The following is a 22,533-nucleotide window of genomic DNA, read 5'->3' on the forward strand; positions in this document are numbered from 1 at the left end:
GGGCCGGGGCCGGGGCCGGGACCGGGGCCGGGGCCCGGGCCCTGCAGGTGGCGGTGTTGGAGCGCCGGAGGGAGGAGAGCCGCCGCCTGGAAACCTGATCCAGGCTGAACTTCAGCCTTCTGCAGCAATTACCCGAGCATCACGAAAATTCTGCTACATTACTAGGGCGAACATTTTCTCTCTCTTTTTTTTTTTTTCTGGTTTTTAAATTCGCAGGAGGAAAACGCGCTCATTAACACTGAAAAAGGGACAGCACGTACAGAAGTAATAAATGTTCATTTTTACAAAATGTTGCTGAATTACTGATGCAGAGAGCATATAGATAATATTTTGCAATCCTCTTCTCGTGTACCGAATTCTTTGCTCATTTACATAAACCAGATGTTTCTCTGACAAACCAAATTCCTTGAAGAAAAAACAGAAGTCACTATATACTTCATGTCTGAAATGAAAGATGATGTGAATATATGGCACAAATGTTCCATTAGCCACTAAAGGCAAAGGTGTATGTTAAGTGCAACGGTTTTCTTCTATTCAGCAGAACTTTTGTGAGGGCTTAGGTGATCCTTGGCAGAAGCGTTAGAAAAGGAAAACGAAGCTACTCTGATTATATTCACTGCCTTCAACGGCTTTCACTCCCCTTGGGCAAGCCAGCTAAATTTCTTTGCCAGAGCTTGACACTCAAACCAGTCCACCGAGTGGACAAATACTCCAAAAACAGGTATCCGTATTCCTCATTCCTGCAGCAGAACTGGTTACTGGAATCTTTCTTCCCAGTACCCAATTCCTGGAGGATTACGAGAGGAACAAGAAGAATGATTATTTAACTATTTTAGCGATCATTTAAAACTCACAACCTTTCTGTACACACAGATAAACCGAAGGACATGGGGAATACATACTTGCTGTTACCAAAGGAAGAAACGATAATCAGAAAAATTTCTACAATCTCTCAGTTACCCCTAATTCTTCTTACTGCTTTTACCAAAAAACAGTTTACTAAATTTCTGGATTACTATAGCAACAACGGTATCTTACACTTAATCTGAAAGGCTGAATTCATGGAAGATGCCTGAAGGTTACACTCATTACTCACCTAATCTTCCAGAACATACCCTTATCTGCCAAATACATGAATCCACTAACTTTTGGTGTGGACCTATCAAAATCCTGGTAAGAAGGGCAAATCCTCATCTTAAATTGCACAGAGCAATGCTGAATTCACAGTAAGAGCAAAACATTCAGCCGGAGAATAACTAGTAGGTGACTGAACAACAACCAACCAACCACAATAATAACCCAAACATCAGGAAAAGAGCGAAAGCAAGAGTACAAGGATGGCCATGAAATTTAGAACAGGCTTTGAAGCTGCAGCTACGAGTGTGGAAACCACACAGCAAAGGCAACTTTGATGATGGCAATGGCAAAACAACAAGAAAAGTCATGTCTTCATCTGATAATTTTTTGGGACCATTGGGACGTCCAAACTTGCCCTGTATCCTGAGATCGAGGTATCAAAGGGATTTGCAAGAGCTGACCTGACTTTGAGCCGTAAGCAGCTCTCCTTGGAAACAGCACAGCCATTTTCTTTTCTTAGCCCTTCTTTGCAGCGCAGACTAGCAAATACTGAGCCAACTGCAAAATAACCCCGAATTGGTCCTAAAGGATCACTCTGCTAGTTCTCATCCTTAAATTAGGTCACATATTTCACTAGCCACCAATCTCACCTAAAAACACCATGAATTTAGAAAACAAGGTTTTAAAATCTCAATGTCCAACCACTTGAGAAATTTATGTGGCAACTTTAGGAAAACAGAATTGAAACAATGTACCCCAGAATGACACACTACACTTAACCTTTACTATCTGTCCTTTCAAGGGATGCTGTAGCCCTAAAAGAGCCGTATGGTCCTAGCCCATGGCAGCCGTGTTTCCCTCTCCGGACAACACGAGGGCATTGCCACAAAGCCCTCAGTTCCCACATCCAAAGACTGGTGCACTGACCGCTGGGAAGGGTCTCACAAACTACTGTCAAAACCCCAAAATCTACACTGGGTGTCTCAAAATCCTCTGTACTTAAGAGGTCTCCACTTTCTGGCAAGAATGACTACATGAACGTGATCGTGTCTAAAGGGATAAACATCTACCCGCACACCAAGCCTCCTGCCAACACAGCCAGAAAAATTGACATGTATAACTGGGGAAGAAAAAAATTAAAGTACTATTTTGGCTCCATCCCTCTGATACTGTAAGCTGCAACCAGCACTGAGCCTTCGAAAGACATTCCTCCAAAATCACAACTTCTCAACTTACAAAGTTCTCTCCACATAAAATAATGTGGCACCGTCATATGCTGACTGAAATTTAACTCAGTCTACAATAGCTTTCCCCAAAAATCTTATTATGGAAATAAATAAATAAACAGAATCAGCATGACCGGTCCACCATTTCAACACTATATAACAAGAGTAAGTCTAAGTCAGCATTTATACCTCTTTTTTTTTTTTTGTTTTAATTAAGGGGAAAAAAAATAAACCTCTCACAGTATCTATTGAAAAGATCACTTGTGTAGTTTGTTCCCAACGCTCATCAGTAATACACGCTAATTTCCAGCAGAGGTTCACTTTATACGTCTGATACCACAGGGGATGGCTGAACCCAGGCCCACAGCTACATAATTAAATTCAGTGTTTTCGTCTTAAAGCAAGGGCCAGATTGATTGCATGGTGAAGCAAACCCCCTTATCTACACAACTGATAAAGTAAGTATGCAAAAGCTCAAGAGGTTAGGGGGTAGCCCAAGCTCCCTTCCTACTCAATCTCTGCCAATTTGGCATCAATTAAACCCCCTGAGAACCAGATTGATATTCTCAACTTACTTCGTATGTGCCATGAACAGCTAGGGTGTAACAGTGCCTTTAAACCAATGATCTAAAACTACAAAATTTCCTTGGTTATTGCTTACAAAAAAAAAGTGTCGAACCAATTCTTCCAACCATGTGTCTAATGTTTCTCAAATAATCAGTAATGATCATTGCCCGACTGCAATATTCATGACATGCTGCTCTATCTTTTAAATTAAGATGCAGTTTGCCAGCTCCAAAACTGACTTCACAACCTCAGGACTTCATACTGTTGGTAGAATTTTAGTATTATTTCTACCAGGTCTCCAACTTTCCAGAACTTAACTTTTATATTTAAAGCTATCAGCTCATGAAGAACAAACCTCTCTCTCAAGGGATATTATACAGAAACTTTGTAAAAAATCATGGGCAAAATATTAACAGCTGTAAAAATTAAAATATCAAGTCAATATTCCTGACAGTACATAACTGTTCCCTGGAGTGTATATTTTGTTCATAATAAGCTGTAGACGTATGAAGAACTGAAAAAGAAACTTCACGTATTCTTCTCAGGAAGTTTTTCCCCAACAGATTTTTGTCAGAATGGCTCTCCTGGTCTGTATAACATCCTTTGCTTCTCAGTCTTCCATGCCTGCTACATTATTCAGCTGGTAGACTGGTGAATTAAGAGGTTATGAATAACATGATGTTCAGTATTTATATGAGGACTACACTTAAAATTTTTTTTGGGAAGAAATGCAAAAGCAGTTTGCTTCTCAACAAAAAACCAAAAGCACATGCTGAAACAGACATGGAAGGATAAGGGATAACATCTACCAACAGTGAAGAGCACTTGGAAGTTCTGCAATGGGTGGGGAAAAGTTGGGAAGGGCGGCAATTGGAAATGTTTTGGAAGAAGAAAATATTTTTTTGGGTTAAAGTTAATTTTTACTGTGCCAATCACAATTTAAGTTAACTTCAAGTTTATTTTTCCTCATTCAGTTTATGATCTCATCTAGTCATCAAGGATGATTGATGATGTTTCAGGATTTGGGCCTTTGCCAATTGCAAGTAAAAGGGAATTATTTATTTTTCTTTAGCGCTATACTGCTGCCATTAACTGTATCCCACCCCTTTTTGTTTACAGCCTGTCACTGAAGCCACAGCTTTATTTTAGCGTGGTGTAAGCTCTTGTCTGGGGTTGATAGTGTAAGTGATCTAGCTGAAGTCTTGCACAATGAGCATCACTTTGCACGGAAAGCCCACAGCCCTTACTTGTGAAATGATCCCTGCCACTGCTCCAGACAGGATTGTCTACTCCCATTTAAACGTGGACTTAAAAGCCATACTGGAGCAACGGGCACTATCGTTTTCCTTGTGGTAAAAAAACTACATTTATTTAATCCCTTTAAAACCAAACAAACAAGAAAATTACTTTGACCTTTGCCTTGGCACAAGGGTTCTGATTTGAAATGTGTATTACATTTCTAATGCACTGTAACTGTGTCCAGCTGAAATGGGTCAGATTTATGTGCAATTAGGAAAAAAGGAAACCAAAGCAATTTAGTTTTCATGTTTGTTAATATCAAAACAACTTGTAGCGGCATTAAGTTTTAAACTGAAACACACAGAATGACAAAAAAAGAATATAACTGGAAAAGGAGTAGCCTGCTAAAAACTGCATTAAACAAATAATATGGACTTTCTCACTTGCATTTTTTTCTGGTTTAAACTATTCCAAAATGTGTGTTTGAATGTCCCCACTTTTGCTGTTCATAAGCCACAGGGAGGTTTTTTTGCATGAACTCTTCAACCTGAGAGTTTTAGCAGAAAAGCTTCTTTACAAGGCTTAATTAAAAGCAGGTTTAAGTCGGGGCCCTCACTCACTCTGGTTTTTATTTTGGCCTTCTCTCTGTGTCAGAAGTCAAGTCCCAAAAGAGAAATGAAGTTCATTATTGAGTCAGGAGAATATTTTCTCCTTCATTCTAAGCCCAACTAAACATGTTTCAGGTTTGAGTTTGGCTTTAGGTACCTCCAAATGAGATTTTATATTATATGCACCTAAGGGTGAAATGTAAGAAGATGCTAATCATGATTTTTAACTTTGCCCTACATAATAAATAATGTGTGAAAAGCACACTGCAATCTCCTTTGCATGCAACTGATTTGGTACGGGAAACTGTATATTCTAAACAGATGGTGTTCAGAATGAGTATACTTCACACCATGAGAGGTTCACGATAAATGCAACGTCATCGTCATGAAGCGTGGTAAATAGTCATGCAGTCACACTATAAAATGCATTGAGCAATGTACCAAACCAGAACAGTACTGACAGATCTGCAGGAAAACATTCAGCTTTTTCCAGAATGTTTTAAGTAGTAGTTTATTGGTGACTTTTGACATTGAATACTATGCTAGCAGTTTTTAAGGCATGCTTTCCTCAAAAGCAAGATTATATTTTAGCATAAATAACTATAAAAAAAGAGGGTTCCTATTCATTCCTAAAAATGCAATGGTTTTCTTCCTGCTGTCCCTTTTTCCCACATTCTGGTCTAATGAAAGCGGCCATAAAGAGATACACATCCAGTACAGCCCACTATGATTTCATCAGAACAAGGATGCATGGTCATTCTGGTGCAAGGAACAAGGACCAATAATCAAGCAGTTAATCACTTTGGTTAACAGGAAATGTATTATGTTGTCTTTGGTGGTTTTGTAACTGGACAGTAGGCACAGCCTAGTGCATCCTGTTTGCAACCAACAGCAGAAGCAGATGCAAGAGTGTGATATTTGTCATAAGCATTTCTAAGAACAAAAATTGGTGATGTTTTTCAAAAGGCTCTTGAATGGTCACCAGATGTGGAGCACATGTGGCCCTTGAATGCAAGAGAATAATGCGACAATAAAGTTGAATCAATACAACATGTGCCAGTAATCACACCAAGATGACATGCAAATGTTTTAAAAACAAAAATATGTAAATTATTTTTAGTTTGTCAGGACAGAAAAACAGGTCACCTGGTCATCCATGAGGTGTTGTTTCCATCGTCGTTTGAGAGCCCATGTGCATGAAATATGCTGCGGTCTCTGTGAGACAGCAGTCGAGCTTTTGTATTTTTAACTACAAAATTCAGTTCCTGTGCCATTACTTACTGAAAACATTTGAGAGTTAAAAGATTTACAGGTATCCTCTGCCTCTACGTATTTGATGAAAATAAAACTCCTATGAACAGCACATGCAGGAAAAGGACAACATAACTAGTGCCCACCAAGAGTGCTTTACTGATGTCTTAGAACTGCATATCCTCTTTGACTTACAGAAGGGAAGCAGGATGAGAAAGGGCAGACTACTCCATGCTTATCTTTACTTCTCTAGGTCCACCCATCAGATACTAAAGAAATCATTCATTTTATAGTAGCGATCACTTCTAATAGAGATCTTGCTCAGGCTATGGATAAAACACAAATGCACACAGTGATAGGCTAGGAAACAATTAATTTCACAGAGGCAACCAAACCATTTGCAGATGCTGACATTTGGAGTTCAAACTGACAGCCTTACAGGTTGAATTCACACAGAAAAAGTTTCATTCTGTGTAGCTGCAAAAATTGGGTGAAATCAGAACCCAAAGCAAAACATTGAAGTTTTGCATTCTGCAAATAGATTTCTCAGCTATGATGTCCCCTGAAATGTATGGTGGCTTCCCAATCTACACGTTTGTTGCCAATGCGTGCAGTCAGACCCCTACCAATTAAATGTTGGCACGTGGCAACCTCTTTTCTGCAGCAAACAAGCAGATGAAACTAAAACAGTATGTAGACAATACAAAACTTTGCCTAAACCAGTGATTGACACTCCCTTAAAGTAGCAGCAGCTTACATCTTTGTGTATCTGCTGCCATCGCTGTAGATGCAATGAAAAGACGCAGTGAACCATTTCCCTCCTACAGTACGTAGATTCTCAAACAGCCTTTTCTTCCAGGGGACACAGGAGAAGACGCATCAATTTTCCAATAATTCTGGCAAAAGCCAACCTCTCACCAAGACAAGCTTGGAGAAACAGTAGATAAGAGGACACAGAAGGTGCTCAGTTGTTCTAAAGCTCTCCAGAACTACTGCGGAATAGAGGGTGCTTGAGTGTTGTGCATTGACTCCTTGAGTACCGAGTATTTTTTGAGTAATTCCAGAAATTAAATAACCTGAACAGAAAATCCATCTACAGTCTGGGGAAAAAACTGCACAGAGGGAAAGCAGGATAATTCAATTAAGACAAGTGAGAAGGTTGAGAGCTTTTGGTACAAGAACATATATTTTGAAATTTATTCCTAGGTATCATATAGTCACAATCTTCTGATTGTGACTATATGATAGTCACAGCTAAGCTTACGCCCAGCTAAGGCTACTGCCCATTAGAGATAATGAACTTTAGGTAGTGGTACATGATACCAATAATTTTAGCTTTTTAAATTTTTTGTTTATTCTGCAAGTAGAGACTTTCAGAGCTTTCTCATAACTGTATCTATTAAAACAGATATAAGAATGCATGCTTTTTAAAAATGTACTTTCAAAACCAAACAGAACCAAAACAAATCAAGCCATTGAGAGCCTAGCCACCATGGACACCATAGCCATTTTAAAAATATCTGTTAATAAAAAGGCAGTTGAGGACCCATGCCACTCTCTCTTGGGGAACCTTTATTTTAACCACACTCTGATCCTACTGACAATTGAAAAACAATATTCTGAGCAGATACATTGAATAGCTACAGCATTTGATAAGCTCACTTAATACAGTGCCTACATCTTCCCAAATTTAACTGTGTTATCTTTGTTCCTGTGTTGCAGAAGAATACTGGGTTACGAAATTCAGAGAAAACCAGAGACATTTTTAAAAACTTAAAGAAACCGTTCCTTATTTTTATTGGAGAATAACCCTTCTGCTCCATTCAGGAAAGGCAGCACTACTATGCGAGGGTAAGTCAGATGAAACTATGGAGTATGTCTGAGTCCTTTGCTGCCTACAGCTTAGCAGCTATTTCCCTTTCCCTAGACATGGGGATGAGTAGGGAAGAAATACTAGAAGAGAAACCGATGGATAGAATTAAGTCATATTTGGAGAGTTTATCATCTCTGGCACATTACCTTTTCCTCTTCTCTTACTAATGCCCTCGTTAAAAAGAATTTGAAACTTTTCCCTTCCCCAGGCAGAGACCCAGGCTATCATTTATTACTTATCCATTACCTACATTTTACTCTCCTGAAGGATAAACGTACATCAACCCGACAGTTGTGCTGAATGGCAGTGGTTTATGGACTAAGCCATTTATTTATCTAACTACAACCATATGTTTTAACCTGCTACGAAATTATGAAATACTTCCCATCAATAGTCCAAGTTAGATTTCTATACTGAATTGCCTAATGTGAATGTACAGCATTTCTGTACTCCAAACAAACAGTGTGAGGAGGTAAATAGCAGTTAAGTGTATTCATGCCTTATTAGACACAGCTGCACAAACGGGTTGTCGTATTTCATTAGAAAATACTGTATAAGTTTTACGTGTGCACGGTGCCCTTCATTTCTGCAGGCAACATGACTACTTTGAATTACAGGAACACTCACAGAACCATATGCTATTTGTTTTAAAGGCACACAAAGGCAAACAACCTTTGTGTTGGCAAACAACCTTGGATGAGGTGCTTAGGGACATGGTCTAGTGGTGGACTTGGTAGTGTTAGGTTTACGGTTGGACTTGATGATCTTAAAGGTCTTTTCCAACCTATACGTTTCTGTGATTCTGTGATCAATGTGTCTTGTATCAGCCCCCACGCTGCTCCGTGCCGAGCTGGGAACACCACAGCCAGCAGGCAGCTTCCAGCATAAATCCACATTTGTCAGGCCTACACTATGCTGACTTTAATGTTCTTGTACCCAAATATGGTGCCATGGGGTGAAACAGGCAGGCTTCCAAAGAGGTATCTTCTTAGATTGAGAAAGTCCCTAGAGAAACGTCATGGCAATAAAAGGTAACTTAGCTGAAGAGACATGAACTGGAGAAAATCTAAAGAAAGAAAACCACTATAAAAGAATCTTTCTCCATTTTCCAAGAAACCTCAGGAACATGTAGAAAACACCTACCAGTTTTGAGTCATTTGTCTGTTACACATACCTGTGGGATAGCAGACGTGGTAGTAACCATTTTGATTAAATCCTAATATTTTACACCTCTCCAAGAGGCATGAGTTAGGGTTACAACTTTGTTTAAGCAGAGGTAACTGGTCATCTCCAAGAGGACGCAACGCGGTGAATACTACACAGGCAGACCTCTGACAAGCCAGATTTGATTTTAAAAATGATTCTTCATGACCTACTGCAGAGGTAAAATTCTACTAAGATTTTGTTGGCTGAGTCAGCATGATGCCTTCATACAGGACTTGCTTTTCTAATCTAGACAAGGAGAGCTAAGCCTGCCTTCTTTACTGGATGTAAGCAAATGATATATCAAGCAAGTCTATACATGTACAAACAATGGTATCATAATTTATAACAAATGAAAATCTACCAGGGCTCCATAGCTGGACTGAGCGCCAATCAACTTGTTGTACAGCACTGTCCCTTTGTGTAGCTTCCTTCGGGGGTGGAGAAGGGGACACAACATGATCCTCTTTCATTGAAAACATCGCCAAGAACAAGGCAGAGTGTTGAGAGTTCTCTAACTCACTCCAGGTTCAATTTCACCAGGTAGAAGATAAAATCTTAAGTTAGGAAAAGTAGTTAAGTCCTAGACCACCCCAATCTTGGCTCACCTGACAACTCAGAAAACTAACACCACCTTGTTTTCCATGAAGTAAGCAAAATCAAATTAAGAATATACTTACTTTCCTACTGAAAATAATGGTATTGGGAAAAATATTAGCCTCAGAGTCTAAGCACAGTTGTGCCTTCAAAGATCTTCATGACCAGGAACAGATAATGCAAACAGAGGTTAACAGCTGTGATTTGAAGGCAGCAGTCATAAAGACATGTTTGCACAAGCACGTCAAGACTCACCAAAGTTTATTTTTTTGCTGGGACAAAAATCCCTTAGCATATTCTGTGGGACACAAGACAAATGGAGAGGCTAGGCTTACAGCTAGGGATCAGTATTGTGCCAATGGGACTATCTGCTTTCCAGGTTGGGGCTGACTAATGCCCAGACAACCCAGACTGTGGGAAAAAGCAGTTCAGTGTGCACCTGTATGTCTGTGCATGTACCCTGTGCCCAGAAATGTCTGTGATCCAAGGAAGTGTGTGAGCCAGTGGAAAGGGAAATATGCAACTCATTAAGGTGGGGAGACAGAGGGAATGCAACGTGGCAGCCCCACTGTTAATTTTGGATATCGCCCACAGTAAAGTTTTCATTAGGTTTCAGTTGTGTTGTTTCTCCGCTTTCTCCTTGCCAGTCTGTAGGAAATAATCAAGTATATTCTCCAAAAAATGAGGAAAACCAAGCTGACAGACTAATATAATCACACTCAAAACCAGAGATACAGTGCTGGCACTATCAAACTGCTTTGCAGATAAGAGATTTGGTAGGTGATTTACTGCCTCTGAGCTAACAACCACAATGATAAGCAGTTCCTATGAGTAAAGCTCTCACTAGATGCCGTGCTCTGTGGTATTGATTTCATTATTATTACAACAGTACCTGGAATCTTACCTAGGGACAACACATGGACTGTAAAAATAAGGCAATGCTCATTTCCTTAAATAGTATAATATAATTAGTGAAAGCAGACAAAACTCAAAGGTAAATGCGGTCCTGCTCTGAACCTATAGCAGAGGCAAAATTCAGTTAGGATTACTAGCTAAGAAACCCTATGTATCGTCTTAAAAAAACTCCTGCTTTTCTAACCTAGACTATGACAAGCTGAGTCATAGCATCCAAAGCTGATAGAACTGAAAGCATCCAAAAAAATACACCAAACAAGTCTTTTTATCAAAAAACATGGGTATCATAATGAACAAAATGGATAGAAAATAAAATGCTAGAGCACAGATGGAGCTGCCTACCTCCCCATCTCCATTCATATACCACTGTGCCTATCCAGTAACACACAATTAACACCAAATGAATGAGCTTATTAGCAGAGACTAAACACCACTATAACACACTTGATTCAGTACTCAGCAAAACATTGCCAATTAACTTGTCCATCAGAGGGCTGCTGAATGGGCATTGCTAATGGGATTTCTGTTGTTAAGAGGCAAGAAGATGGACTAAGGGAATCTGCACCCTTGCACTGCTTACCTGTGACCATTAAAGTCACACCTAAAAAGGCACCACCTACAGGTCCCTGCCCCCCAATATCTTATATTCTTATAATATAATGTTATAATATTGTCGTGGTTTAGCCCCAGATGGCAACTAATTATTCTCTAATTATTCTACTAATAATTCTTATCTAATAATAATTCTTATTCTACTAATAATTCTCTAATAATTCTACTAATAATTATTCTACTAATAATTCAACTAATTATTCAATATTATTCTCATACTAAAACCCAAAACACAGTACTACACCAGCCACTAGGAAGGAAATCAACTCTATCCCAGCCGAAACCAGGACAAATATGCTGCTGCCAAGAGAGCTTGAATCTTCCACTTTGTTAGATCTGAAATAGTGCATGCCATTTTTCTGCAGGTTAATAAGCCAAGAGATTTGCCCAGTGCACTGGAGACATTTCTCATGTTTTTGGAAGAGTGCTTTTTGTTAAATACATTTCACTACTCAGCCTGACCTGTGCAAGAAGTAACAAAAGGAAGTAAGATAAATTTTTTGGTGAGGGTGGCAACAATCTCCTTAAGAAGTTAAGGACTGGAAAGCAGATCCTGCCACTAACATAAACTGGGTAGTACGCAACTCTCTATCAGTGAAGCAACGCATACAGCGAAGCAGCGACTTGCTGGGAGTACACGACAGAAGCTTTGCCTCTTGGAGCACAATTACCTGTGTAAGAGTGAACAGTGCTCATTCAATATTGTTAATATTGTGCCTCTCCGCAGCTACTCCACGTATACTGACACGGTGCAAGGGCATCTGCTGTTCGGCCGGATTAATATTATCTTTTACAATTAATATTATATTTTAAGGAGAAAAGTAACAGAGGAGAAAGAATGGCAAATGACAGGCAGAGCCGTAGCTCTGCACAGGGGTTTCCCGGGGCTGGAGAAGGGCTCCGGCGATCACCCGTGACAAGTGTTCGCAGGAAATTGAGAATTGTGCTGCCCTTCTGGAACATGGCCTAACCAGATATCAACTGCCATGTAATTTCAAAATGCATATAAAATGAAAACTGGCAAGAAAAAACTATTAGTTGTTCAAACTTCTACTAAATAATGTGTGTGTGTGGAGTGGGCGGTAGTGGTTTTTTGCCTTTTTTTCCCTCCCCAAGAGCTGGCTCCCATTACAATCATTTATACGTTAGGATTCTTTTATTTTACAGCAAGTATTTTGGTTTTGTACATAGAATTAATTTAACAGTTCCCATTGACTTAATATGTTTAGCCTCTTCTTCCCACAAGGCTTCTTAAGTTTTATTGATGTGGACATTTATTCACTTAAGAAAGCCATTTCTTTATTAAGTGCTCATTTTAGAGGCTCTACGTGACTCTTATCTGGATACAAAATATTTGCTTTCAGACGATGAGGGAGGGAGGTCTTTCCTTTTTAAATGAGAGCCACAATGGCAATACTTTGCAATGTTTCAGACCAAACGCAAACACATTTATTTGACAAGAATACAAAAAGATACTCTTAACTCCCATGTGATATGGTAACCCCACTTAAGATACTTTAACCCCTTGTCAGCCAGAGTTAGAAAAACTTAAAACAGTTTTCTTTCAACAGATTAATAAATTGTCAGTAGAAATATAGCTTCTGTTCACTCTCAAAGGATTTATTTAATGTTAAAACAATGTTAAAACAATCCTTACCTGTATTTTATTTTGCTTTCAAAGTAGTCTGACAAGAGCATTCTACTGATAGAAAATTAGTTTCACTAGAAGAATTATATATATACATATATAGACTAGAAGAATTTTATATATATATATATATATATATATATATATGCACACAGACACACACATCTTTCTTTCTGAGCAAACCTAGTTGGAATGTCTTAATTCTGACATGTCAAACCTGGGAAATGGTCCATAACCGAGCTCCCTGAGAACACGGAACATGAATTGTAAGCAACAAGCTCCTCCTCTGTGGAGTATCACAGGTGGTGCACAAACCCAACACACTCAAAACAACGCATCACTTCCAGAAATTTAGGCCGCTGTTTTACCTGTATTGCTGTAGCACTGACGTGTCCCCAGCAGTTTAGGGCTCTGTTTTATAGGAATGTATAGAAAACACATAAATACAACTGAATTCTTGTTAAAAAAACCCTTAAGGTATCATGAACATAAGAGGCATGAGCAAGCAAAAGACATGAACTGAGACCATGCAAGGCAGGTGACAAGAAGCAACAGTATTTCAGGGCTTGTATACACCAGTTTTTAAGCAAGGCCATGACATTTAGCATAAATTTTATGTAGAATAAATACTTGCAAAGTTAAAAATGTCACATGCATAAAGGCAGAATCCAAACGGGTTTACATGTTCTGGAAATTACTCCCGGTTTAAATGGAGCAAGTCTAACAAACAGATGGTTAAATAAGAACTTACTGTAAATAATTGGGAAGCTTAAGCAAGTTATTGCTGCAGGACTGTTTTCTTTTCAGAAATCATCAACAAATTACATTTCATTCTCTAGCTGTGTAAGACAGAATGCGTATGAGCGTCCAAACTGCAACCTCATCCAAAAGGTACCAAATTCCAGACAATGACCTTTGCAATCAACATGGTATCATGCAAGACTCCCACCAAGACAATTCATTCCATATGTAACTTTATGTTGAAAAGTGACTGATCTAATTTCAAGGCTGTTTTTTTTTAATATCTCTAATTACAGGCGGCTAACATCATGGGTCCTCTTTCCAAATGCTGTTCCAATATCTCTTCTAAAAAGATTTAGTGATCAACATCGTAGTCCACCAAAAAGACAATTTATTGCACTGAGCTGAGCTACATAATTATAAATTACATGTAGACTAAAGCAATATAAATAATAATAACAAGGAATGCCACTAATCTTAATCTATTCTATGTAGAAATAAAGGCCTCGCTACAGCTGAACTGTGAATTACTCTTGCAGAGCAAGAGGAATTACTCCAAAAGCTTTTCTGTTTCCTCACTGCTTTGTATCAAACTGCTTGCTTCAGCAGCCCTGAAGCCCATGCTTAAGCTTTTGGTCTATACCAGTTTAGAGTCAATAAATGCCACCTAGTAACTACCATACCCTGCAGAAAAGATGAGAGGTCTGAAAGCTACAGTGAGTTCTAGGCAGGGAAAGTTTGCGAGCTGGTGTCTTACAGCTTCCAAATTTATTGGCACGGGGTCCTGTGCAGGCATGCACATGTGAACAACGCCTACCATATTCTGCAATGGCCAAAAGTGCAAATAAATAATAATGTCATCCTTGATTAAGTAATGAGTCATGCATACCCTGCATTTGTAAAAATGGTAGAGAATCACAGCACAGGATGGAATGGTTATCAACACCCAAGCTATTAGATCTTGCTACTGAAACATTAACTATGATATAAAATATTCAGCTGTATTGCAGTTTTTCCACTTCTTTTTTTGTGAGTTTGCACTCTAATATTCATAGAAGAAAGAATGATGTCATTTTATTAACCTCATAACCACTTTTTGCCAACAGAAAAATAAAAACATTGGAATGACCATCTGGCATGAAGTTTCTGTTTCTCTTAAAAACATGTCTGTATTTTCTGTTTCTTAACACACCAAGGACAAAAAAAAAAAAAAAAAATCTGTCTTCTGACAAATTTTACAGCACCAAAATGAGAAAACAGAACTAAAATAAAACACAACTAATTAGTATTTGGAAATCTAAACATGAAAATTCTGTACTGTCAGGAGCTCTCCATGTAAGTATGTGTACATAGCTTCCACCATCAGAGTATTTGACCTCCTTATTACCAGGAGCCACTAAAAACTCCAGATACTTTTGCTAAAATATTACAGTGTTCTCCTTCCTATGATAGCAAAGCTTAAAAAAAAAGAAGAATGGAAAAGAACCTGTAAAATTTAAAAAACGACCAAGTCATCCTTTGAAAACAAGTAAAGTTAACTTTAGAAGGTAATGACTTTGACAGATACATCACATATTCTATATTGAATTCACACATGACAACTTTGATTTATTGATAGATGGCAGCCCATCTTGTAAGATGTATCTTTGCTTGCTAATTGGCATTACAGCTCTGCATTTGTTTTCCTAAGCAATCAAGGTGATGCGCAATGCCCACCTGTATGTTCTTGGCAGAGACTATAAGTATAGAAGTAACACATTATTGAGCTAGGCAGATTGATCATGAGCTCAAAGCCAAGAGTAATGGGACAATGTGTGTCGGGGTGGTACACATTGTCACATCAATTGAATAGCTGTCCTCAGTATCTGCTAGAAACATGTAATTTCCATACTCACTGATGACACTTCTGATGCCATAGCTGGGAGGTGCTACGTGTGGGAGCACTGGCCCCATCAGCAAGGCACTTACCTCATAGACAGTGCAGGACATGAAAGGAGTCAAAGCTCAGAGGGGACTCAGCCCCAGTTCAAGGGACTTTAAGTCTGAGAAGTCAGACAATTCAAATAGGTGAAAGCTGAAATTATTTTTAGCTGGATATGCATCATAAAGCTAATTATAGCCAACCAGAACAATATAGTCCCCAGTTTACACTCTAGGTTTTAATCTATAGAATGAAACTGTGAATGTGTTGGGGATTTTTTGTTTTGGTTTGTTTTTGTGGGTTTGTTGCATTTTTTTTTTAGTATGACCTTTAATTCCAATTACTCTTGAAATTATGTGACATTAATCAGCATCACAAAACAGAACTTCGACAGTACTGAGATCCAATGGTAGCATCATGGCTTCTAGGTCAATGCTGAAGCTGTCCAATTTCCCAGTAAACTGTGAAATGCTGATCAGCAGGTGCAAAAACTGTGCCACAAAAAAGCCCCAAGAAGAAACAATCCTCTCCCCAACACTATAATAACAATGAATGTAGTAATCTTTCAGCTTTCCATACTTTGGGCAATGCAGTTATTTTAAGACAACAGTGCTGGTACATTCGCAGTTTTAAAATGAAGTTTAGCCCAGACATCTCAAAAAAGAAGCGAATGTCCTCATACTAAAGAAGAAACACACCCCTCCCCTTTTTGCAGGAGGTCAAAATAGCTGTTTGCTTTCAGCAGTCCCGGTGCAAAAAGCTGCCTGATAAAGTATGAGTTGTTTGTAAGGAATAAAGCAAGAAATACCAATAATATTGTCGAAGAGATTTTTATTTTAGTTGGAGTTATAACTAGTCATTGTATGTTACAGAAAGGCAGCTACACTGGCAACTTTCCACCATGGGATCCAAACCAGTACACACAGGACCTGGCATTTTAAATCCACTCAGTTTAGCGAAAAGGTTTGCATTTAAAAATGTGCAGCAGACAATTAGCTGAGGACAAGACGGAATGAACCTTTAGCTGCCATGCAGTGCCAGCAGCTGATACAACTGTTGCCCGAATTTGCTGCCACACAGAAATGACAGTACTAAGAGTAAACTTTTTAACTTGACAATGTCTTTGCTCATGGCAACCTACAGAAACTTGGAATCAACTTAAATCCTCCCCTTCCTCTTCTGTCTCACTCCAAAGTACAGCAGCAGAATTTTAAATTGCTTAGAGAATGTCTGTTTTCTTTGGGGGCAAATGCATTTCCAGTGCTCCATATGCTATTTTAGAAACTCGGTCTGATAAACTTGCTTGCACTGAATAAACCCCAACCTTGGGATTTAAACAGATGGGGCTATTCATAAAATAGACTACTACTCAGTATGAGAAGTACTTTACTCTTAAATCTTGAGAGCAAGATTATGCCAGAAGGACGCAGCCAATTTTAAGAGGTAGCATCCAACCCGGGGCATTTCAGAGCAGTACCCTTCACAGAGCAACTGCACTTTCCCTTGGGGCACATTATGCCCCCTTCACACTGTCTACTGCTCCCAGGTATTTATAAAGTTAATTTGGAGGCAGAAATCCCTGCTCAGTGAATATATTAGTATATGTTAAAAACAACAAAAATATTTTTTCTCTCACAGTGTCACATTTTGTTTAAACTCTGGAGAGAGCCCCTCTTCTTGTGCTTTTGTATTTCATGGGCCTCTACTGCTTAATAAATCTCCATGAAAGTAATAAATTTGAGGAGAACGGGGGATAGAGCTAAACAGAGCTGAAAAGTATGGAGTGACAACACTCCTTATTTTCTGTTACCTCCTTCAATTTTACATCCTCACTTCAAGGAAAACAAGGCAGTCACATGAGGAGTACTGGGGAGCTGCAGGCAGCGTGGTGCAGCATTTAGCTTGTGTTCCCTTCCTACCTATCAGTTTTATGGATGGTCAGAACTAGAAAAATAGAAAGAAGACCTCAAGAGAAGGAAAATACGATGGGGTGGGATATCTCCTTGGTAAATAGGATATATTGTTTCAATTCACAAAGCATTTAAAACTTCTGGGTAGTAAAAGCTCCATCGTGTGCAGAGGCAGAGCAGCAGAACACAGAGAAAACTTGTGATTGACAAGATGAATCATTCTGATGTATTACCCTTAACCCAGCATATGATCCTCTTTCCTTTGAGGTCAAGGCCATGATCCCATCAAAATCCAGTTTTGCTCTCAGACCATTCATCCATCCGAGTTAAGGAGAGGACAACTCTGTAGTAACTATGCAGCTGCACTGAGTTTCAGCAGATTTCTAGTCAAAACCAAACTTCCTTGCTGGAGATGTAAAAAACTTAGAGACAACATAGGTCTGAAAAATGTAGTTACAGATCTTTATGATAAAATAGTGGAAGGGGGCTGCTTTCTACATCTACCAGGCCATTTTTAGAACTGAGTACCTGCAACATCAACTGAAAGGAGTAAATCAAGGAGCAAAGAAAGAAGAAAAATGGAAGAGGTTATTCAATGTAAGAGTTAGACTAAAGGTTTCGTGTCAACAATGCGGTTTTTCTGACAAGCACAAAGTAGACTTAGCAGAGAATCATGAGACCCATCAGAGAGATCCAGTAAAGAGAGAAATTCCAAAACTGTGCAGATATATTTTTTGGGGAAATCTGAGAATTCTAACACTAGCTGTTTATACTGGGTTATCTCCTTTGGCATCAACTGGAGTGTGACATGCATCCATCAGTGAAAAATCTAGAATTCCTACATTGTCCGAGTCTAATAATATTACTCCCAGTAGATCTTTCACAAACAGTTATCTTCTATGTCGTTCCAATATAGGATAGTAACAACACTACTTTCATGTTGAAACAACTATTTTGTAATGAGGATTTTTAAAGATTTATTATTTTAAAATATCTGAAACATAACAATTATGCTAAAGAATTTCTCAGTAGTACTGCTGAAATAAACTCCCATGGCATCAAATTTAGTGCAGAGCGCTATGTACCAACCATTCACAATGTAATGTCCTAGCTAATTTTTTTAAACAAAAATATCTCTGATGTCTTCTGGGTCTCAGTATTTTGCTCTTCCTACAAACCCCTGTCAACAGATCAGAGACAGCCCACATGCTCAGAAGCAGATAATGCATGTCAGACTCTGTCTTCAAAACAGAGTCAGTAAAAGGACACATGCTGTACAGATTGTGTAATTCAAAATAATTGTTGTTTGAACTACTGAAAATGAATATGTGCTTAAGGAACAGTTACAAATGTTAGCCTAGAAAGTTTGCTTTGGCTAACACATTTTACCTTAATATGATGGGTGGAAGGCAGTGGGTATAATCCAAAGCCACTTACGATTCTGAGAGTGCTTGTTATACATTTCTTTTGTATGAAATATATAGTTTGGTTGTTTCTTACCTCTGTTTTTCCACTCCCTGATGATTTACAGCGTGGCTTTTATATAGGCAGCTGTCTGTTGTTGTGAAAACAATGCTGAGCTTGCAGCTTTATTTTGATTCTAAAGCTGAACTGGCTTTAAGATGGAACTTAGCCAGCTTCTGAGAAGACCTATGTGACATGAGTCACTAAAGGAGAGAGAAGGGGACTATGGGCTGTCAGTCCCATGCTCTACAGTCCAGACAAACCAAAGAATGGCTGCAATGAGTTCTTTTACCTGAGATGTGTTTGTTTCTTAACAAGAGAAAGAAGGCTGACTATGTTATTCAAAAATATTTCAGTCTTACCAAGAGAGAATAGTTTTTTAAATTAATGTAGACAAGAGCTTGCTACTTATTTAAGTTTTTCATTTTTTGCCCCCCAAATGTCGCAGAAATTCATTGACTACAAAGCTATGAAGTATGGTCTGAGTCTTCTCAAAGGACCAGGGATTATATCCTGCTGCCAGAGATCATGGGGAGAGTTGGGTTGTTGGTTTGTTTTTGACACCTAGACAAAGACAGCTAATTTTTACAAAGCGAGTATCTGGTTTTAGTTGAGGTCCACACTATACACTTCACTCATTTAAGGCTGACTCTAACTTCATTAGAAGTTAGCTCATGAAGACTTGCCTCTTGCTAGGATTTCAGAAGATGGTTCCTCTAAAAACACCACAATGGCAGAAGAGATAGCACAGGGAGGAAAGTTTTGAGCTTTCCCTGAATTTCAGCACAAATTAACTCTATTAGGTTCTTAGAAAAACTCCTCCTTTGTTTGGTACATCTCCAAAGGTTAGTAGGATAGAGTTCAATATACCACTAGCTCTTAATTTCCTGAGAGAAATCCAAGTGCGATACAAAATGGTATGTAAATAATACTGTGGTCACCAACAGGATGCTGTAAAAAATGTGGTGGTGGGAAAACCTGAGGGTAGATGACAGTTGTGAGCAAGAGAAACCTCACTCTCTTGGTGCATGGAATTTCCTGCTATGCTTTCATCTGCTCAGTAAATTACACAAGTCTTACACTCACACAGTAACAAAGTCCTCTCTGCATTTGATTCAGCATGTTACCTCAAGAAGCATCTTCAGACTGGTGGTAGTGGTGGTGGTGGTAGTAGTAGTAGTAATAATAATCCTATCCAATGCTAAAAGTTTTATCATCTTGAATTTTCATGTATATGTAAAACCATCACCCAATTCAGATTATTTGTGTACTTCACCTTTAATGTCTACCTTTCATTTATAAAATTATTCTTATACAAAACTATAAAAGATTAACTATGTAGGTTCCCATTCCTTTTACCTGTTTGGCAATAAGGAACAGCTTTATAGCAAGACATACAGCACACTTCTTCATAAAAAATATAAGCTATAGAATTCAATACAAATTCAAAAACTTAAATAAAACATTTTTACTTAGGTCAAATAAATTCACATAATATGTACCTGCAGAAGTAATCTCTCAAAGGCAAGGAAGTTGTCCCATTTGGAAGTCTGGGGGTGTTTCAAAGTCTGGACCATGGCCAGCACAAGCTGTAGAAGACCACAATGGTTCTCCAAAGCTTTGAGATTATTTCTGAAAAGCTGAATGTATGAGCTGAGCTGTTCTGGGGTGACTCTGCCTGTGGAAAGGAAAACAGGACACAGCATTCAGTGGTGGCAAATACAAACCTAGATTTTTTAAATTATAGTGAACGGGTTATAGAGAACTTTAGAGGCTTTCTCTGCTATGGCCCTGATCCTATCTTCTCTGCAATCACTGGGAACTTCAAGCTGCAGCAACAGGTCAGGACAAAGATTTACTTCACGCATGAACTGTGGCTTAAGGTATGTGGTATGGTAGGTATTTAACAATACACAACAGATGCTGACATAAAGGGTAATACCATTTTTTGTTTTCAGACATAGAGGGACATTCATTTAAGCTAGGGAAATAATACTTGATGACTAGTTCTAAACAACGGTTGATCTTTCTATTTTTATCAGAAGTCCAATGGGAATTTGTGAGCCTTTTACCTTACACCAAACCTACACCCTCCAGCCGCTTCCTGAGGGTGCATTTTTGATCAGTGTTGACTAAAAAAAATAGAGATAATGTTAGTGATTCAAGGACTGTTTTCTGGAGCTGTTCTTGGAAGGGGCACTTCCAAGGCGTGACTCTTCAGTTTCTGAGATGCAGTAAGCGTAGCATGATTTCACCTGTTATTTGAAAATAAACGCCGTGGTGCCCATACATTGGCCTGTAGCTCTCTCCTTAATAGAAGAGCATGAGGGGAGTCATTCAGGCCACACAAACACTACAGAATTAGTAGTTATTCCATCCAACATTAAAGTGCCAGCTAAACTGCTCAATCAATTTATATTTTAGAAGTGATCTGTTCCAGGGAGGAAGGTCCATAGTACCTTATCTGCCCCAAGACAATAATCAGGGGCGGTCACACATACCTTCAACGCACAAGGAAAAATGGCGTCAAAACACCATCCTAATTGCAAGTCTGGACTGACATCCAGTCCAGGGCTGGTTCCTGGCAGCCACTGCCACTAACAAGCCATCTTCCTCAAGCAAACCAGACCTAAAGACCAGGGACACATGAGATGGAGTGAGGAGGATCCTTTAACTTAAACAGGACAAGCTTTGGTGCCAGGAAGGCACTAGGCTGAGATGATGCTAGGCGGCTCATGGCTTACACCACTGATCATTTTATTCAGTATTTTTCCATAAGGGAAAGATCTTGTAAGATTGCCACTGTGTTTCTTGTCTGCGTTTGGCTAGATCATCACTTTACAAGGCTCTCCATCTGCCTCCATCCTTTCAGTACCACATAAATGGCGAATAAGTGACTCCAACAGTGAATAAATGTTGAAAGTGCTTTCTCTTAGTTTCAGTGATACCAAGGGCAGTCTTTGGAAGAGCATTTAGATTAGGGAAAGCTGCTAAATAAAGCAAAAACACACAGACTCTTTATATGAATTTTAACGGAAGGCATCAAACCGAAAAGTCAGCAAATTAACACACAAATCAAGCTGACACCACTCAGTAGGCGGAGAGCTGACAAAAGGCTTCCACGGCTAGCCCATGTAGGCTAAAACAGCAACCACAACCATGTGTGTTTTTAGACTAAACACTAGAGCTTTCAGTCTTGTTTTATTTCTTTTAAAGCTGTGTCAGGCAGATTTACACGGTGATTTGAAAACGTCAGTCCATGATGCCTTGCAGCATACCTTTGATAATGACTGCATTATTACCTACAGCAGTCCTGATATATTGTAGCATATTCAAAATCTGTTAACTTGCTTCATTTGAGAAAACATGAAGTTGCCAGCCCTTCCCTCATATGAAACAGTAAAACGGGAGGGCTTTCAAGACTTCAGATTTCAATTTTTAAAAAAATAATTTTTCAAGAGTTCTGTTCCATATTGTCCCTTGTGAAAGTGAATCCAGATGCAGCACTGGATCAGTCTGACATCCATTCAGCACCATTTTAGATAAACAATCAAATTCTTTCCCACCGTCACAGTACCACCAAAAGAAAGTCCAACACATACGTAAACGTAAGTGAAATCCTGACCTTAGCAAGTCATTACAAAACTTACATTGGCATTAAAGAGTCCAGCATCTCATCTG

General features: G+C 38.9%; 1 protein-coding gene across 1 annotated transcript in view; it reads right to left on the reverse strand.

Annotated features, from left to right (window-relative positions):
- SCFD2 (sec1 family domain containing 2) overlaps positions 1 to 22,533 on the reverse strand; it is a 206,711-nt gene that overhangs the window by 129,526 nt on the left and 54,652 nt on the right. Inside the window, exon 4 of the mRNA XM_072863139.1 lies at positions 20,355 to 20,530. Coding sequence (XP_072719240.1) covers positions 20,355 to 20,530 — 176 coding nt within the window. The remainder of the gene's footprint in view (positions 1 to 20,354; positions 20,531 to 22,533) is intronic.

The sequence above is a fragment of the Ciconia boyciana genome, chromosome 5 (genome assembly GCF_034638445.1).
Source record: "Ciconia boyciana chromosome 5, ASM3463844v1, whole genome shotgun sequence".
Classification (NCBI taxonomy): domain Eukaryota; kingdom Metazoa; phylum Chordata; class Aves; order Ciconiiformes; family Ciconiidae; genus Ciconia; species Ciconia boyciana.